This window comes from Olea europaea, unplaced genomic scaffold, assembly GCF_002742605.1.
Source record: "Olea europaea var. sylvestris unplaced genomic scaffold, O_europaea_v1 scaffold978, whole genome shotgun sequence".
NCBI lineage: Eukaryota > Viridiplantae > Streptophyta > Magnoliopsida > Lamiales > Oleaceae > Olea > Olea europaea.
Genome location: NW_019268287.1, coordinates 129,747 through 149,732, shown reverse-complemented (window position 1 = coordinate 149,732; position 19,986 = coordinate 129,747). Strand labels below are relative to the sequence as shown.

The following is a 19,986-nucleotide window of genomic DNA, read 5'->3' as shown; positions in this document are numbered from 1 at the left end:
ACTTTACATTATTGAACTAGTAGATCATCATGTGGGATGATCATTAGGATTGAGGGTTGTCATTGTTTGGCAACCATTGTTTGTTGATAGAACCTAGGATTACTTGCCATTATCTGTTTAATTTTCTAAGTGAAATTATTTATTCATCATTAGATTAATTTGTTGAACGTTGTTGTGTTATCTCATATTATTTTAGACTTGTACCCGGATTCCTATTCTAGTTCTTCCCTTGATCCGAGAACTCGATTCTCGCGAAACCCTGGGGTTCTAGAATAGTGTATTATTGTGAAACCATAGGAATCTTGTTACTCCGTGTAATCTGTGACCTGTGACTTTTACATATCTGAATTTGTGTTCTGTGCATTTTTTGGTAAAATGTCGACACATCACATTGAGTTTGGTGTCTTTAATGGTAAAGGAGATTTTTCAATTTGACAACAAAAAATGAAAAGTATTCTTGTTCAACAAAAAGTTTCCAAAGCTATTGATAACTCTTTTCCTACAAACTTGACTAATGATGAAAAAGAGAATATGAATGAATTGGCATACACTTCTATAATATTACACCTGTCTGATGCGGTATTGAGAAAAGTTGGTAAATTAAAATCAGTTCAAGAATTTTGGGAAAAATTGGAGGAACTTTATGTGTCTAAGTCAACTCCAAACAAACTTTTTCTACTTGAAAGCTTTTTTAGTTTCAAAATCGATTCTTCAAAAGATTTGGATGATAATTTGGATATCTTTACTAAACTCGTGCAAGATATCACTAACTGTGGTTAAAAGTATCTGAAGAGTATAAGGCAATAATTTTGTTAAATGCTATCCTTGAAACTTATAGAGATGTTAAAAATGTTATTAAATACGGGAGAGATACTTTGATGTCATAGACTCGTTAAGAAGTAAAGAAATGGAAATGCGAGCTGAGAGAGTTGAGAGAAGAAGTGGTGAGGTTCATATAATGAGAGGTAGGTCTCAGTCTAAAACCCGTGATAATCAAAGTGGATACGTGTCTGGTAGTAAAAAGAAAAGTATAAGTTTATCTAGGTCAAGAAATAAAACTAAAGGTTCAAAATGCTATGGTTGCGGTAAAACTAAACACTTCTTTAAAGATTGTTATGTTGAGAAAAACAAACAAAAGGAAAATGTTCACGATGAGGTAAATGTTATTACTTCCTCTGATGAATTTTGTGAAGTACATGTGTTATTAAACTCTGAACCTACTGAAGTAAATTTGACTGTGAAATCACATTTACATGAATGGATACTTGATTCTAGTGCATCATTTCATGTTTCATCACATAACGACTAGTTTGAAAATATGCAAGAATTTGAAAGTGGTCATGCTATTTTGTGCAATAATCATGCCTTATAAAATTGTTGGCATTGGTGATATCACATTAAAGTTTGACACTGGTTATGTGCTTAAATTACATGGAGTTAGATATATTCCTGTAATGGCTAGAAATCTTATCTCAATAGGAGCATTAGAAACTGATGGTTTTACCGATAAAATTGGAAACAACATGCTTAAAATGATTAAGGTTGCTCTTGTCACATGTAAAGGTACTAAAAGAAACGGTATTTATGTGACCACTGCTGAAATTGTTAAAAATTCAACTTCTTCTATAAATTTGACCAACACTGATAACACACACAAGTGGCACAATAGATTAGCTCACATAAGTATTAAAGGACTTAAACTGCTCAATGATAAAGGTGTATTTGGAAAAGACTGTGTGTCTAATATGCCTTTCTGTGATCACTGTGTACTTGATAAACATCATAGGTCATCTTTTTCATCTGGTATGCATAAAACTACTATAGTCTTAGAATATATTCATACTGATTTATGGGGGCCCGCTACTAATCTTACAATGGGTGGTAATAGATATTTTATGTCCATAATTGATTATTACTCTCGTAGGGTGTGGGTTTATCAGTTAAAGGATAAAATTGAAACCTTTAAAATTTTCAAAATATGGAAATTGCAAGTTAAAACTCAAACTGGCAAAAAGATAAAATATCTAAGAACTGATAACGGCCTAGAGTTCTGTAATAACGATTTTGATGATTTGTGTGAAAAATGTGGAATTACTAGACATAAAAATGTTCCTTATACACCTCAAGAAAATAGGGTGGCTGCACGTATGAATCGTACTTTAGTTGACAAAGTTAGATGTATGATATTGAGTTCTAGAATTCCTAAATCTTTTTGGGGTGAAACTGTTATCACTGCATGTTATTTGATTAATTTGACACCTTTTACTGTATTAAATGGTGATACTCCACATGAAAAATGGTATGGTAAATGTGCTGATTATACTATGTTAAAAACTTTTGGCTATGCTACTTTCTTTCATCAAAATGAGGAAAAACTAGAATCTAGAGCTAGGAAATGTGTTTTTTTAGGATACCCTGAAGGAGTTAAAGGGTATAGGCTTTGGGAGAGAAGTCAAAATGGAGTTAAGATCATCATAAGTCATGATGTTACATTTAATGAGTCTGAAATGCCGTGTCTAAAATCAGAAAGTGACACCTTGAGAGAAAAACAGCAAGAAAACATTAGTGACGAATCTCAAGTAAATTTAAGGTCCTTAAGTGTTCAAACCCCCACCACCTCAATCGAGGTGGAGCATCAAAATCCTAAATTAGAAGAAAATCAGAGTGAAAATATTGAGAGAGATGAAGTTACAGAGGAATATCAAGGAGAGCAAAACCCTTTGTCTAATTATTAGTTAGCTAGAGACAGAGTTAGAAGAACACATAGGGTGCCTCAAAGGTTAGAGTCTGATTTTGAACTTGCTTATGCTAGTTATGAAAAATTAGTTGATAGGGAACTAAACACGTATGAGAAGCCTTAAGGAGTGAACAATCTGAGGATTGGGTGAAAGCGATGAAAGAAGAGATAAATTCCCTCGATAAGAATCAAACATGGGAATTAGTCACAAAGATAAGTTCACAAAGAAGGTAGAGAAGGTGTCGTGTTTTTGCACAAAGCAGGAAGAGTTCCTTCTTGGTTTTTCTCTCAGTTTTTGGTGTGAATAAATGAAGGGTAAAGGCTTCGATTTATAGGCTTAGTAGGGAGAACGAATTCCCCAGGAGTCTTGCAAGATTAGAATAGAAGATTTGCAAGATTATGTTAATCCAAAAGATAGAGCTCATCCAAGACGAGATAAGGAAGTTAAAAGAAAGATATCAATTTATTTATCTGCCTTTTCTTGTGATTTTAAATTACCTCCAAGTTAGGTATTGAGCATCTAGTCCAATGGATTGATTATCTCTAAATACCCAACATAATTGGGCTACTTCAATTGTGGTGTGGATTTAATTTTTCAATCCTGGGCTTATAGTTTATGAAGTTAAAACGGGCCTCAGTTTTTCATCATCGCCTAGGGGATTTGGGCATCACTTACCAAACATGTCCAACAATCTCCACCTTGATGCCAAATCATCCTGCAAGTCAGATAAGATAACTAATAGCTTGAGGAAAGAGGCTTGCAAGTTTGTACTGATGTTTAGAAGATCAAGACAGCTTCTAAACTTTACCAATGGGAGCACCTTAGTTCCAATATCTGCAGATTATATTTTGAAAGGACTTTCTCAAGTTTTACCAGTTCTTGAGAAACCATATCTCTAATGAAATGCAATCTAACATCTATATGTTTAGTACGTTCATGAAAGACATGATTTTTGCATAGGTGAATAGCAGATTGACTATCAGAATACATACAATAATTGACAAGGCAACAGTAGCTTTCTCTTTCCATGTTTTCATTGAAAGAGCCCCCTTTTTTCCCAATTCATCTTTTATTTGAAAAAGCCATCTTCTCTTCCACTTCACCTTTTATTCATAAAAGCCACAAAAGAGCATAAATCAATAACTTCAACTCCGGTTGCCATACCAGATTTTGCTTTTAATTGTGGCGGCGCACTACCCATCGTGTCTGATCGTCAGAGACCCAACTTCACACCCAGCCCAAGAACTTTTCCCTCTGCGAGACCCGTCGGCATTCACTACCGACTTCTTGCAAAATCATCACAAACATCAATTAATTTCCATTTAGCAGCTGTGCTCAGGTAGATGTTTTTCTATTTCATCTATTATGGCTTTCATCGATACTTTGTGATTTGATATACGGTCCTCCACAGATTACTATACCTCCATTTTGGTTTTGATTTTGTAAACTTTATTTTCGAAAATTTATTTTGATTAGCTTATTCGGATTGGGTATTCCAATTAATTCTAATTTGTGTATTCCATTGAGTTCATACATAATTAAGTTCACATTTTTCGGTGGTGGTTTATTCTCGTCGTAGAATGCCCAAGAAAAACTCTAGAATCTATCATGGTTGTAGAGTTAAAGGCCATTTCTTTGACGATTGTAAAAAGAAATGCCCTTCTAAACGATATAAGCATGGATTTGAGAAATGATTTATGGTAGAGAAGGATAATGAGAATAAAGGAAAATTATTCCTTTGCTGCAATAAGAATTATGGATTTTGGAAATGAGTTGTAAAAGACGAATCAAGCTATCAATCTAGTCGCAGTAGGGCTACCTTGCTTTATCTTGTGACACATGAAACAGTTGATGAAATGTCTAGCATGTTCCCATCTTGAGTTCAAATAAGTGATGAACAACAACTCCATATATCGATGAATGTGACCATTCGGACGACAAAAATAAGGATGAAATTGAATGAAACGGACAAGGGGCCAGCTTGATTAGAAGATAGTGATCACAGTATTTGAGAGATGTTTGTACGTGTATGATTAATATGACACATAACCTTATTGCAGTATAATTATATGTGTGTTGTCTTTGTGAAAAAATGAAATCATCGAAGTGTTATCTTGTTGATGTAGCGTAGCCCATCTCTAAACTTGATTTTGTGGTGTGATTTATGGTTGAGTTCAGCAAGCTTTATGGTTTTATCCCTAGCTATGTGCCTAGAAAGGGCTACTGCTCAATCAAGTTTTATGGTTTTTTTCCTTCCGTATGTGTATTGGTGTGAATTATATACTTTTATGTGTTCTTAAGGTGACAAATATTTATCCAAAGGACCTTATATTAGTATAATCAAAGATCTCAATACGTATGGAGAGGTGCTACCAAGTAATCTTCTATGATCCACATGCATTTCAATTGATATTTGATGCACCTCAGATTAAGTGAAAGACATCTCAAGTAAGCATATAACTACTAACAGTATTTGGAAGATTTTCAAGGATTTGTTTTCTTTGTATCTTTCATTAAACCTAGTAATGAACCTAAAGGGCTACCAAAAACTAATCATGTATCTAATCTAAAAATGATTGGAACAAATGCTGAATTTGTTGTTGTTGAACAAGAGCATGCCTAAAGATGGCAAAAGCCTTAGACATCTCTTCGTATCTCAACTGTGCGAGAGTACTAACTAACCTATCGTAGTATACTCCAATCCTCATGTGTGCTCTACTAACATCTTTCCAACATCTCCACAGTATGTATCTATTCGAAATATATGTGACATCGTTCCAAATCAGCACTGTGATAGCATGCCTACAAAGTATTTCTCGAAACTTGAACAAATGGCAACTACAAAGAATTTCATATTTATCTCTCTAGAATCAGACAATGAATGTTTTCCTCCTGCGAAGACCTTCATACATAATACACTCCCGTAACGCAACATCGTAATAAACCTTTCCTGTGAACTCTTCTTGAACTTTCTTGAATTTTGAAATCTCGTAAACTAATCGGTACTGTTCCTCTATTTCAAATTGTGTTGCGTATGGTACCATTTGAGAAAATGACTTGAAATCATCTTAGATTACCTTCTCAACCATATTCCTCGATGGACGCTCATACTATTCGACAAACTGCTTCAACAAAGTCTTTGAATGCACATATATATCGAAGAAGGCATTAATACTCTCACTTCACTGCGTTATTGACATCCCTGCCTAGAAAGTGGTTTTCAAAAAATAAGGAGCTCAACGCTCTCTGTTCTTGTATAATCCTAAAAATCAATCATTTTCATGCAAATCATACGTATCAATCCTCGCTATCCACCCATCTTCAAATTCTTCTCTGGACTGCTAATCGTACACCAGTACATATATAGCCCCAAAAATCGAAGCCTTATCCACATGATTATCAAATTTTTTTGGCAACTTCTTCAAAATATGCGACAAACACCATCTGTGCTTCATATTTGAAAACACAACATGGCCCTATCTTAATCGGTAATTATTACATGTGGAGCTTTACCGAGCATGCACTTAAATCATGTCCTAAACAACCATACAAAACCGTCTGTGTCTTCATTTGATAGCAGACCACAACCAAGCAGAGTTGATTATCCATGATGATTGACACCAACAAAAGAGGAGAATGGCATGTCATACTTATTAGTGAAATAAATGGTATCAAAAGTGACCACATCGCCGAACTCCTTGTACGCCTGCCTACATCGGTTATCTGCCCAAAACACATTTCTAAGTCGTAACTCATCGTCCGAATCCATACTAAAGAAAAATCCTGAGGATTGTGCTTGTATTTTTGAAAAGTATGATTGTATTGGTCCAACATCTCCTTGTCCAAGTCTTAATCACCTCACTTGTTCTACATAGTTTTGACAGTCCTTTTCAATACAAGTCATGTTCTCATATCTACCTACTTCTACAACTGTAGAATTGTAACTTTTATGTAAAGGAATGCCCGCCAAATCATTCACTTGAAGCATCCATTTCACATTTGCACTCAAGCATCAGTTGCTTCGGAACACCCTGGACTTTGATGGACTTGTTTCATGGTTGTGGTTGAGGTGGACCGCATTAATTCTCCAGTTTCTAAGAATATCACAAGATGTAGATATCCTGTCTTTACAATCCATCTAAACTGTTGGTTGTGGCTTCTATGAACTACTACTATTACCGATTCTTTGACCTTCACGACTGCATGTCAACGTTACATATCTCAAAATTCCAACATTCCCATTTTTTTCGAATTCCTTTTCTTAATTGAAAAACCAATGTCGTAAGCATACTTTTTATAGAAGTCATACATATCCTCTTCATCTTTAAGTATCATACCCACCTCAGGCGTATTTACACCATCTCCTACTAATGTTTCACCCTCCATTAAGTTCACGGGCTTGGTAACATTCTAATTATCAGATTCAACCAAAAGATCATCATGTTCGTCTTGCAAGTCATCCACACTTTATGAGTTGTGATAAAGACAACGGTCATGATCAGTGCCAATTGATGTAACTCAAATATTTTTTGTAAATCTTAATTATTTTGTTTCCCATTTTCATAAATAAAGTAAACATTAGAAACAAGAAGTCCATGTACCATGCTAAAATTTGGTGAGAAACATAAAACACATACATGATTCTTGAAATGTGTTTCCACCAAAACACTGGGTTAAAACCCCAAATAGTCACTGAACTTTGCTTGAAATCCCCCAAAAGGTCATCGAATTTCAAAACATCCCTAAATGGTCACTGAACTTTGCAATAAGTTCCTAGGGGGTCACTGAAGTTTGCAAATTAGGATCCCATTCATCTTTGCAAAGTTCAGTAATTTGCAAACTTTAGTGACCCCTAAAGAACTTTTTTGCAAAGTTCAATTACTATTTAGGGACGTTTTGAAGTTCGGTGACCTCTTGGAAAACTTCGAGCTAAGTTCAGTGACTACTTAGGAATATTTTGAAGTTCGATGACCTCTTTGGAGACTTTGGGCAAAGTTCAGTGACCATTTGGGGTTTTTTCTCCCAAAACACTACTGTGGGCACAAGTCGTAAAAATGAATAAATTGATAACAGTGACTTGAATTACAAAAATAATAAAATTATGCAATTAATTTGGAAAACAAAATTATGCAATTAATTACAGCTGTGGGTGAAAGGACAGGAGAACATTCTATTTTAAAAAACCTTGGTGCTATAAGAAATTTCTGAAAACATTTGGATATAAAAATAAAAAATAAAAAGCACCTAAAGATCTACTCATTAATACATGCTTATAATTTTTCTTATTACAAATTTTGAAGATAAGAATGTTTAATATAATTAATTTAAAGTGTGTTAATGAATGAGTGAGTTGTTTCTAGTTAAAAGGAGATCTATTCCGGTGCAATTAATTACAAAAATTCTATCATGAAATTTAAGCTACCAGATGCAATTAATTGCAAAAATCCTGAAATTTAAGCAAAAAGGTGAAACTTAACCTTCTGAATTCACTCGTCGTTGAAGCCAATGTTGTCGTAGTTTTTGTCGGCTAACGATCAACCCCTGAGCCCCCTCTTTCGATTACTAATGAAGATTCTTAGCTTGCACTAAAGTGAGTAGCTTCTCAATCCACGGGTGAGTATGATATATCAAACATGCTAAAAAATAGGGCATAAATCAGCTTGCACTAAAGTGGGTGATGTCTTACATACATTTGTCGGAATTTCCCAAACTGGTCGAAATAACCCCTAAAGTTCGAGATGGTGGGTACACATCGCCGAATTCATTTGGGGATGCTTTTTGGTCAGTTGCAAAAGTGGAGAAAGAAGCTGCTATTTTTTTTGTTGTATATGAGTTGTTGTTCCTTTTTTTCCCGTTGATTCTTTATTCTCTCCAAACTACAAACAACGTTATTGTATTGAAATGAAAAGGCAGTCAACATGCCATGTCAGCATTTTTAAAATTCTAGATTTACCCTGTTTATAAACCTATCACAGTAGCATTATTGATGATGATTGTTCGTTAAGTGTATCCTTGTGCAGTAGAATTATGCACTTGTGCAGTAAAATCCAAAGCACTTTTCTTTAACAAAACCACCAAATTAGTATAGTATTATAGAAATTTTTTTCTCCTTTCCCTATTGATCACTAAACATTTCTGAGTCTGTATCTGACAGGTAGCAAACAAGGCCACTACAAATGGTGGGGGAGAACAATTTTGGCGATCTACAGTTGAATGACACAACCTATAGCGCTTGGGAAACTCAGAGAGATTCATTGAGACATTATTTTAAACAGTGTTACGTAAAGCGTGATTAGGTGTGGAGCTGAAGCTTCAAACTTTACGAGTTTAAGCAAGCCTAGGCATAAAAAAATGTTTTCTTATTTATGATGTTGTTTTAAATTTTTAATCATTTTAAAAATTATTTAATAATTAAAATAATACATATTAAACATCTAAAATTATAAAATACAGTATTTACTTAATAACTCCTGTCATTAGTCAATTATACAATTTCCGAATTTTCAAAATGCAAAAATTAGAATATTTTTCATATTTTTAATTTTCAACTAGACAAATCATAATTAATAGATTTATAGAAACTTCATACATGCTTTGAAGTTAGTAAAAAAAAAAAAAAAGGAGTCTCAAGATCATAATTATATAATGTAGATAATACCAAAACTTAAATCTTATTTAACTATTTAGATTAAGTCATTTTTAACTTTTGTGCAAATAAAATCTTTTAAAAATCAGACAGTGAGTCAATATTTCAACAAAGTTAAATCTCTTTGTCTCGAAAATTCAAAATTAGATTCTTCAAGTAAGATTTTGGAGTCCAAAATGCGAAGAATAATTATATATGGTTTGGACCCAAATTTAGAGGTTTCATTACTGCAATATCAATCTTGAGAATTTGCTGGCCAATAAAAAAGCGTTAACTAGACAAATGTTAGGAATCTGAAGGAAAAAAAAGCATTATTCAGCAATAAAAGAAAATGTCAAGTTCATCAACAAAATAATAAAGAGTTAAAAGAAGGTAAATCTAGAGGACAGATTGAATGAAGCTAGTAGATAAGGGAAGCTCAACAAAATTGCAACAAGAGAGTTCAAGGACATCAACGAACTAACGACACGTGCTTTGTATGTAGAAAATGAAATCAATATGCCAAGGACTATCGATTCAAGAAAAAGACCAGCAAAAGGTAATATAGAAACCTCCAGCAAGAAAAGAAATAAAATAGTGAAGAAGAATAGGATACTGAGGCATCCAGAATAATAATTGAGTAGGTTGAAGAGAAGAAAATCAATTCAAATATAAAGAACGAATCAGCATTGGTGATAGTCTTGCCAGAGCAAATGGATAGTGAAGATAATTGGATCGATGACTCAGAGGACATCACGGTTTATGAAAAGTCTTCTTGGTGGACTCCGTAGATGGAGAAACTACCAGACTCATAAAAAATGTTTGAAGAAGTATATTCTTTGGAGACACTGTAGAGTGTTTCAGACGCCGAATAGGATGAATCTACTAGATTCAAAGGAAATGAAAGACAAATTGCAAGAGGAGATCACATAAGTACAACCAAACGATGAGGGATCTAAAGATCTACAGGTATCAAATGTTAAAAAAAAAAAATTATAAGAGCAATCCAGAGTCCTAAACAAAATGGTGTAGATCAGGAAATAATAGTGAAGGATCGACAAAGTGAACAAGAGGTCCAGGTATGTACAAATTTACAATCACAACTAAAGAAGTTGAATAAATATGAGAAATCAAGTATCAATTATCCTAATATGAAAATCGATAAAGATGAAAGCCTGGAAGAGCTAGATATATTTGAAGCAACGGATGCATTAAGTGAAGGACTGATGGCTTCAAAACTTATCAAGCTTGAAGCAAAGCTGAACATGACGAAAAAGAAAAAAGTCAAAATGAAAAGTCGGTGTTGAAGAGGGAATTGAAGAAATCATCATCAAAATTTTAAGCAGAATTAGAAGTTGCTGGAAGCCTTTAAATCTTTTCCTCTCCACTGCTACAGCTAAAAGAATCAAGGAGTAGCAAGTGACTTTCGTCAATAACGCAATGGAAAAATCTAGAATGCATTCATGCCTAGAAGATTCTAGAAGAATCCAATTACTATCACCACCATTTATAGATGTATCTAGAATTAGGATTGTAACTTCACCACCATCATACTAGAACCGTCCACCACCGCCATTAACACCTAGAAATACAAGGTGGCTATGTACATTATGGATGCATGAGTGATGAGAGAGTGTGTAGAGATAAGTGAGAATAATTAGTGCTCCCTTAAGTATTATTAGTGGTGTGTTTGTCTTAAATTGTGTAAGCGATTTTATATCAATAAATCATTTTCTTTTGGGCTTTAAACTCAACAATTTGGTATCAAATCTCAGATGATGTTATGTTGGAATTTTTTTTTTTAATTTTATTTTATTTTATTATTTTTTTTTTTTGCAGATGGAACTTGCTACATTGGCCAGTTCCTCAAGTGCTTGAACATGGCTGCATTGTGGACGCTTCTCATCGTGTTCTTTGTTGAGAACAATTTGTGGGCAATTGGGATGTCCCATTTGAGGGCCACTTCTGATCCCCAAATTTGGAAAAATGGTCCAGCGTTTGGAATGCCTAGGGTTCATGTTGATGGTATTGGTATGGATGTGTTAAGGTAAGGTCCAGCTTTGGTCGAATGTGAGACCTACAGGTTCAGAGGACACTCTGTGGCTGATCCGGACGAGCTCCATGACCCTGGTGAGCATCTCATATTACTTCTCTCGTTCTTATATACATTTTTCTTCACATCTGAAGTACAGTATTACCTGATGTCCTGATCATCTGTATAATTTTGCAAAATCTCGCGTGGAATGTATTCATTTTTTATTTTTTTTCAATTTCAGTGTTCACTGAATTTAGCTTGTATCGATCCGTAGCCTTGTTATTCAAGATCTGAAAGATTCACCATTTTGAATAAAATAGCTCCTCTATCCTCATAATCTTGACCTGAGTACAATTGTTATTCTAGCCACTTCCAATACTTAGATAACTTCTTTCGGAGACAATGTTAATATTTATTTATTGGATGATACTTCAGCGCGAAAGAAACGATTTTCAGCCAGACTTTGGTTATGTTTTGTTTCTTTGAACATAAACAGATAAGTTTAATTAAAGAGTGCCGGGACAGTGGTCCATTGTCTTGACATATGTGATCTTTTTCAGGTATTTTAGCTTTTGTTGGAAGAATAAGACAAATAGTATATCTAAGCTCATTGTACTGTAAGAAACGTAATCTTATTCACATGTAATTCTTTTACCAAACTATGTTGGGTGTGCATTATATTTGGAATAACAATGGGATTCATAATTTAATCAAATGCTCAATTGCAATATAGAAGGTTGCTCCATGACACTTTCCACAATCTATTATCTTGTTCCAGTTATTTGTCTCACTAATGGTATGTGAAGCACTTCCTATTTCTGATTCCCAACATCTTTAACAGTCATAGAAGAGCCTGTTGACAATCCATCACATATGTTGGTGGTGAGTGTTGAAAATTACTAACCCTAATTATATCCCACCGAGAGCAATCAATTTAAGGGAAGAAAATAAACAGTTAGAACACGCAAGATTTATATAGAGGTATACCTCAATCTATTTGAGATTATTGTATCCTCCTTCTGGAATGCAAAAATTGTTCATCGTATTTCTATTGCGTGAAATTGGTGTTTATTGAGGCAATGCAGAACTCGGGAAAGTATGTGTTCATTTTTCTCTATTTTCTGTATGATTAGTATTATTTTTGGACCTGGTGCATTTTATCCAATGAAACACCACAAATTGGCTATCCAAGTGACATGTCACCATGTACACTATCCAGATTATATGAATGAGTGGTTATCCAGCCTCAATCTTGGGAGGTTCAGAATTAAATTCCATTCAGAATATATCACATTAATTTTCCACTGGCAACAACAAAAAGGGAACAGAAGTAACACTGAAAATCTTCCATTCTTATTAACATTTATTCTGTGAAAACAAATTCAACTAAACCTCAAGGGGTGGTTCAGTAGTCATGGCCTCAACAACTTCCACCCCACTTTCTATAACTTCTTCTTCCACCATCATTGATACCAAGGCGGCTACTCGCCAATCTGCAGCCACCTCCTCACAAATGGTAGCATTGCCGACCCTCCCTCCACTGTCCATTCAGTCCCAAAGTCGTGCTGCCAAGACCACTGCCTACTGTAAGATTGCTACACAGAATAATCAGATTTGTTATAAATGCGTCAAAGTAATTGACCATTATTTACCTGTCAGGTCGAAAGATTGCCCGGAATGTCATGGCAATGGCAACTGGTGAGGCACCAGCAGAAGTTGTTGCAACCACTGAGCTTCCAGACATTGTTAAAACAATTCAAGAATCTGTAAGAATTTGGTTTTTAGTCGTCTCATGATTAATCTCTCCTCTTTACTACTTGATTGCGTGAAGTGAAGACGGTGTAAATTCTTAATTAATGCAGTGGGATAAAGTTGAAGACAAGTATGCTGTGACTTCTCTGGCAGTGGCTGGAGGCATTGCAGTGTTGGCTACTTCTGGAATGATCTCAGTAAGAACTGTAACCATCTCCTAATTTCAGTGTGGCGCTGACGTTCTCGAATCAACATTTAGTGCTTGTTTGGTAGGGATTTTGATAATTGATTTTTTGACCGTTAGAGATAAAGTGGGTCCCATCTGTATGAGAAGAATTCAAAAATGACGGCCGAAATAGTGAAATAACAATTAAATAATTGATTTTAATTGGCCATTAAGTTGTACCAAACAAGCTCTTAGGTGTGAAATCAATGCCAATTTCGCACACCTAAACTTTCATATGAGGACGTCAGATATGTCCTGATTTTGCACAAGTAAGGTCTTAAAATTTTGGTTTCCCTTGTGACAGGCAATTGACAGGCTCCCACTGGTACCCGGTGTTCTAGAGCTAGTGGGAATAGGATATACTGGTGTAAGTTAATTTTCTTGTACAGCTTTTACAACTCTCTCACATTTTTTTTAAATGAATTTGTTCCTTGCTTACTGGTAACTTCAAATAATGTTTAGTCATACTCAGTCTTATAAATTTATCCGTTTTACCTCTTCAGCATAATTTGAGAACTGACAACAAAAACAGAAGAAGGATGGAAGTATACCCAAAAATATATATAAAAATTCTTACAAGTTTAGTAGAATTTTTAGTAGAATTTTTCAGCAGAACTGAAGAGTTCGACTTACGGATCTTTTGTATTCTTTGTACTTGTTAACAGTGGTTTGCATACAAGAACCTGGTTTCCAAAACAGAGAGGTAATCTTTTTTCTCTTATATGAAACCCCAAAGTAATTCAGTGTAGTTCTAAATTGAAGCTGAAATGTAGAGCTTGCTCTTATGGATTTCAGGGAAATCTTGATACAGAAAATTAAGGACACATACAAAGAAATTATCGGAACCAGCTGAAGGAAAATTGCGGGAAAATCCTGCAGCTCGAATAAGGAAAGATACACAGTAGTATTGCACATCACCATAACCGTGCTTCCTTTTGTTAACTTAATTTGTAAACAATGAAAAATCTTATGTTTTTAATTTCATTTCGGTTTTCATTATAGTTTTATAGCTGTACTCGCTTTCATTTCACCTATCTCTTTGGACTAGAAGCAGTTAGGTGACAGTAACGTTCTTATTAGCAGGAAACTATTCCGTATTTGCTTTGGTATATTTATTCTGATCACTCTTCAGACAAAAAAGCAGTCTAAAACGGAGAGTACAGCCAGATTCAGTCGAAAAGAGTTCATGTTTTATGATAAAAAACTCGAAGCATATTTATTTAAATCCATATCTGGACAGTAGTTTTGAGCATCATAACAAGATGAACTGAAGTTCCCAAACAAGAAACACACCACAATCCAGAAATCTACTTATGGAATTCCATGACCCAAAAGTTGCATACAGAACAGTACAATCTTATGCCTGTAAATCCCGCTCCCCTCGCTAAGGCAAGAAGCTCGACTTCTGATCGTTCTTTGCCCCCCGGATTTTGAGTCAGCATAATTAGATCACATTGGCTTGAGCTAATCACAGAACTACTAGTATCGGGTTTCACGGGAAGAATTACCTCAACAACAATTACCTTTCCATCTTCAGGTAGAGCCTTGTGGCAATTCTTAAGCAATTTCAAGCAGTGATCATCACTCCAATCATGTAGTATCCACTGTCAAAAAATAGTTACCTAAATACAATGCCCTGTTTGTTATTGCTAAAAAATTCGATTAAAATCTAAACCAAACGACAATTAATTTTAACCACACATTTTACAGGATCCATAACTTTTCAACCACACGTTTCATCAACTTTTATCAAATTCCAGTAAAAATCAGATTTTGATCTCTATCAAAGAGGGGCAATATCTTCAAGATTGATAAACAATCTGCAGCATTATGTGGCCGATGAAGTCGGATACACTGAGGACACGTTGATTTAAATCCTTTAAACATTTAGATTTATGTAATATATGTTTGTTTTATACCTTTTAATATAGGAGACAATACATGACATATTTTACACTTGTTCGAGTGGTGTCTCTAAGCCCCCTGTTTGAGACTAAAAATTAGTTCTTGAAGAAGGAAGGCCAAGCATAGACTGTGTTTCTTGAACAACCCCTGGTTTTTAATCTGTCAAAAGATTTAAAAGTATATATAAAAAATGACACCACATACGGATACATAACCTGAAGTGGCTTGAATAGTGTCGGGTAGGGGTCCACAAACGCCATTATGCATACATAAACAATATTAATATCATTGCATCTTCCACTAATACAAATTAAATTATCAATGTGGAAATTTTCATCTTACTTTCATGAAAATGGCATCTCCTACAGGAACACTTTCAAACATGTCTCCTCCCACATGTTTGACACCTGCATTCAAAATTTAACTTCAATTTTGAGAATTACTAAGCTTTTGCTAATTAGTAAACGAGATCGAAAGAACAAAATCATACCAGGATAGAATGGTGCCTCTCGTACAACATGTGGCAAATCGAAATTGATACCACAAATGGTGGGATATCTCATCGTGATCATGTTGAGGGTGACCCCAAGACCCCCACCTACATCGACCAAAGTTTTCAGGTGGTCGAAGCCTTTGTAGTGCTCAAGAATTTGTTTAATAACTATACTTGTATGATTTGTCATTGCCTTGTTGAAAACTTGATTGAACCTAGGTTCCTTTCCAGGATATTCAAATGCATGAGTACCATGAACCTTATCAAATGGAACACCTCCTTCAAGAACCGCATCTTTTAATTTGTACCTATTATGGGGCTAACTCACATAAGTTGATGTTGTAATATTTCCATCTTTAAGAATATTGTTAAAATTTTGATACGTCTCCTATATATAGTTGGCTCTTCTTTACAAGTCAGACACATTACACAAGCTAAATAGTATTGTATACACAATATTCTTTGAATTCTTTCTCTGTTATATTAATAAATTCTCCATTTATTTTGTCATATATCTCGCGTGCTATTAACTAGTGGTATCGTTCAACGCATACATAATTCTTGATAATTCCCAACAAACATGAATCTTTCAATTAATTCTGCTCAATTACTTGGAGTAAAGTATGGATAAAAATAGACTAACCAGCTGTCAATGAAGATCTTATCCTGAATCAAGGCCATGAAAGGGCAAAGTGATACCCCATCTTCATTCTTCACAAAGTATTTGGCAACTGGTGCCAGCCCATATCGTCGTTGGCCATCACTGACGGAGCAAGTAAGCACTGAGTAGCTTACGAGGAGCCGAAGCATCCGATCGAGCATGGCAGGTGCATCGGAGTTTGTAGTGGGCATATGTGACGCAACCTCGTGAGGAGACATTTGTGAATCAGGACCAGCTTTGGCAAGAATTTCGAATAAATTCAGTTCCATGGCTGCATTCAACACCATGGGTAGCACTGAAGAAGTCACAAGCTGCATTGCATGTGCGAAGCGTTTTGATTCTTCTTCGTCATGGGCTGGAGTTTTTGCCAAAATCTCCATGGAACCGTGTTCTGCCATTAGTAACGTTCACTGAAGTGGAAATGCTTGTACCTGCCAAAGTTTTTAGTGGAGTCGAGAGTGGTTGTTAATGTTATCATATATAGATGAAATAATTGAGTTTCATAGTGGATTTTTATATTTTTGGGAGAAAGTCTCGAGCCAGATTAAGCGATTCAATCCTAAGGAAAGATATCATGTTTTGCCAAATTTAATCGCTTTCCCAGTTTTCAAAAATTTATTTTTCTTCAATCTCATTTTCAATCACATTCTCTCAATAATATACTTTTACACGTAAACTCAAAACTTTTTCTTACTTTTTTAACGATATATTGTCCAAAAAAATCACTATCACAGAATACATTCTCAAAAAAGGGGCTCAAACACATCCTAAAGTTGATCCCAAAATAAAATTGATATATCTAAAAATTCCTTATGAAGAAAAAATAAAAATTTCCAATGATTAAAAATAATTTTGTCATAAATTATAAAATAAAAAAATTATCATAAACAATAATGAATTTAAGATATTGCCATTTAAAACACGATGCTAGAAGATATGACACTGATATAAATAATTTCACAATTATAATGCTAAAATTTGTGGATATTATCGTTTAAAATTGTTTAATTGACTATCATATCACAATAAATCTATTACCTTTCATTGCATGATGTACCAATTTATAATTGGCTAATTATATTACCACCACACTATTTATTTTGTGCACCACATTTTCAAGAATTTTTTTATTGACTAACCTGACCATAAGTTATACATAAATAACCATTCTTTTAAATCCTTTTTTCACGTAGAACATTTTTCAATTGTTCCACCAAAACCATTATTGATTTTGCTGGTATTTTCAAGGGCTTGAATTCTGAACATAATTTAGATTCTGTGAAGTGATGTTCATGTTGTGAAGGAATCATTTCATGTTGTGAAGGAATCATCGATAATTCAGGCACGTGAAAATTTTCAATATTGTAAATCTCCATAATTTTTTTATTTATATGCAATCGCCTAGAAGATCTCCATTGTAAATGGGGCTACAAATCAAAATACACTGTAAATCTGTAATGTTGGGGAAAAGACGTATTATCCAATGCAATACAAAGTGTGGCCTGCATTCTCCTCTGCATATCGTAAAAAGGAAGAACAATTGCCCCTCGGGGCATAACCTAGTGGTGCAAAAGATAGGAGTGAGGTTATCTCACGCTTTGTTGGCAACTGCAATGTGAGGATTGGATTTCTGAAATATGGAATTGGACTATTTGTAGGCGCAATGTACAGGCAACTCTTGATCCCTAACCTGTTGGGGCACATCCCGCAATTTACCTCCCTCACAAAACTCTAGAGACGGGACGGTGAGAACTCTCAAGGTTGGGATTCAACATATTTAGGGAAGAACAATTGCAAAAAGCATTTGAAGCTCGCTCATATCCCTATGGTAGAAAGGCAATACAGCGTTTTGGGGTTTCTAACTTCAATGATCAAGGTTCATAGTACCATGACAAAGAGGAGTTTTGGTTGCCACCGCCGGTGTGGGTGAGTAAGAGATTCAAGGGTATTATTAGAGAAGAAGATAAGTATAGTGTACATATATTTTCTTTTGTTTCTTTCTTTTTAATTAGAGTGGGGTTTTATTTGTAAAATAAATGTGGTGTACTTAGCAAAAACATTTTTTAATTGGCGTCCATTTATAATGCGCTGAACTAAATAAAAAACTAAAATACATTTTATTCTTTTAATTTAAAGACAATGTCACAACTCTCGTTTTTCCATTTCATTTCAAGGGGTTCAAGTTTGATTTTGTGAAATATCGTTTATGATATAACTGTCATTTAAGCAATTTCTATCAACTTTGGAATGTTTAATGATAGAATGTAACGAAGTGGTAAAATTAGAAACTAAATTAAAGTTCAATTATCCGAATAAGACAAATTAAAGTTTGTTGTCACTATTAAAATTTTATTAAATGACAGTGGATGAAATCCGTAACTACAAATAACATATTTGAATATAATATATTTTAACTATACGAATAATAATATTTATTAAAAATGACTCTTAGTTTACAGTCAAATTATAAATACCTAAAAAACTTGCTTAAAAAATAAAACTTTTTAAACGTTTCTAAAGATGCTTTGATCGTAATGATATTATTGTTTATATTTTTCACAATCTTGGATTCGATATTCACTGGTCCATGTGTCTAACTTTTCCCAAGTCAAGCTTGACATTTGTTAATAGAAAAGAAAACGAGAAATATTCTTTAATTTTTTAAAGATAACGTTTTTTTCAATTCTTTTTAATTGATTTTTTTAATGTACCTCTTGAAAAAGGAAAAGTCTTTCACTTTAAAAATGAAATGAGAAAACACGACATAACTATTCGGGCTTTTCAAATCTCAAGATGTGGTAAAGCTATCGAATTAATATAATAAAAAAATATAAGAATAATAACAAGTCTAAAAAAGCATAGATTATGAGGATACCAGTTAATAAAAGAATTAAGCCCGATTTGGCCCCCATTTTGGAGAAATGAAAATGGATGGAATGGTGTTTTTTTTTTTTTAAATGAGTGGTTGAAAAGAAGAAAAAGTTTTCGATTTATATGTAATATTATTTTATAGAAAATTGTGTTGTTGAAAATAAGAGTGAGAAAAATGAAATGAAATGTAATGTAATGAAAATTAATGGGAGCCAAACAGGAACTAAGTATTCGTTGATCATTGAATAATTGACCTCGCGTCGCGCGGTTGATAAAATTGTTGATTCAAAATTAAATATCAAAACTAAATAGAAAGAATATGGATGATTCTAAAAGTTCTAAAAGAATACAAAGCTTAAATTTTATTTTAAATATAAATCATCAACTTCTCGATTTTTTAAAACAATGTACTCCCACAATGCCACAAAGTTAGTCCTATTTCTTTTTTCACACAAGTTAAAAGAAATTTAGTTGATATAGTTTAAATAATAAATTTTACTATCATTTTTTTTTCTAATATGCCTCTATATTGATGTAATTTATTATTTAAGGTAATTAAATTATGCATGCAATATTTAACGTAACTAAACTAGTATTGGTACTCGTCATTGATTAATGCAAGAATCAAAGTAATTAACATTCCAAAATCATCCAATACAAATAAAAATGAATAAATGTCA

The 19,986-nt window shown here is 34.0% G+C and overlaps 1 protein-coding gene and 1 pseudogene across 1 annotated transcript; one reads left to right on the top strand and one right to left on the bottom strand.

Annotated features, from left to right (window-relative positions):
- The first annotated feature begins 12,672 nt into the window (after window positions 1-12,672).
- LOC111392789 (protein CURVATURE THYLAKOID 1B, chloroplastic-like) lies at window positions 12,673-14,474 on the top strand. Its single transcript, XM_023018184.1, has 6 exons — window positions 12,673-12,984; window positions 13,058-13,164; window positions 13,261-13,347; window positions 13,681-13,743; window positions 14,042-14,079; window positions 14,172-14,474. Exons 1-6 carry the CDS (start codon window positions 12,813-12,815, stop codon window positions 14,227-14,229), a joined length of 525 nt encoding a protein of 174 aa, XP_022873952.1. The 5' UTR covers window positions 12,673-12,812; the 3' UTR covers window positions 14,230-14,474.
- A 111-nt stretch (window positions 14,475-14,585) lies between these two features.
- LOC111392787 lies at window positions 14,586-16,883 on the bottom strand (annotated as a pseudogene).
- Between the last annotated feature and the right edge of the window lie 3,103 nt (window positions 16,884-19,986).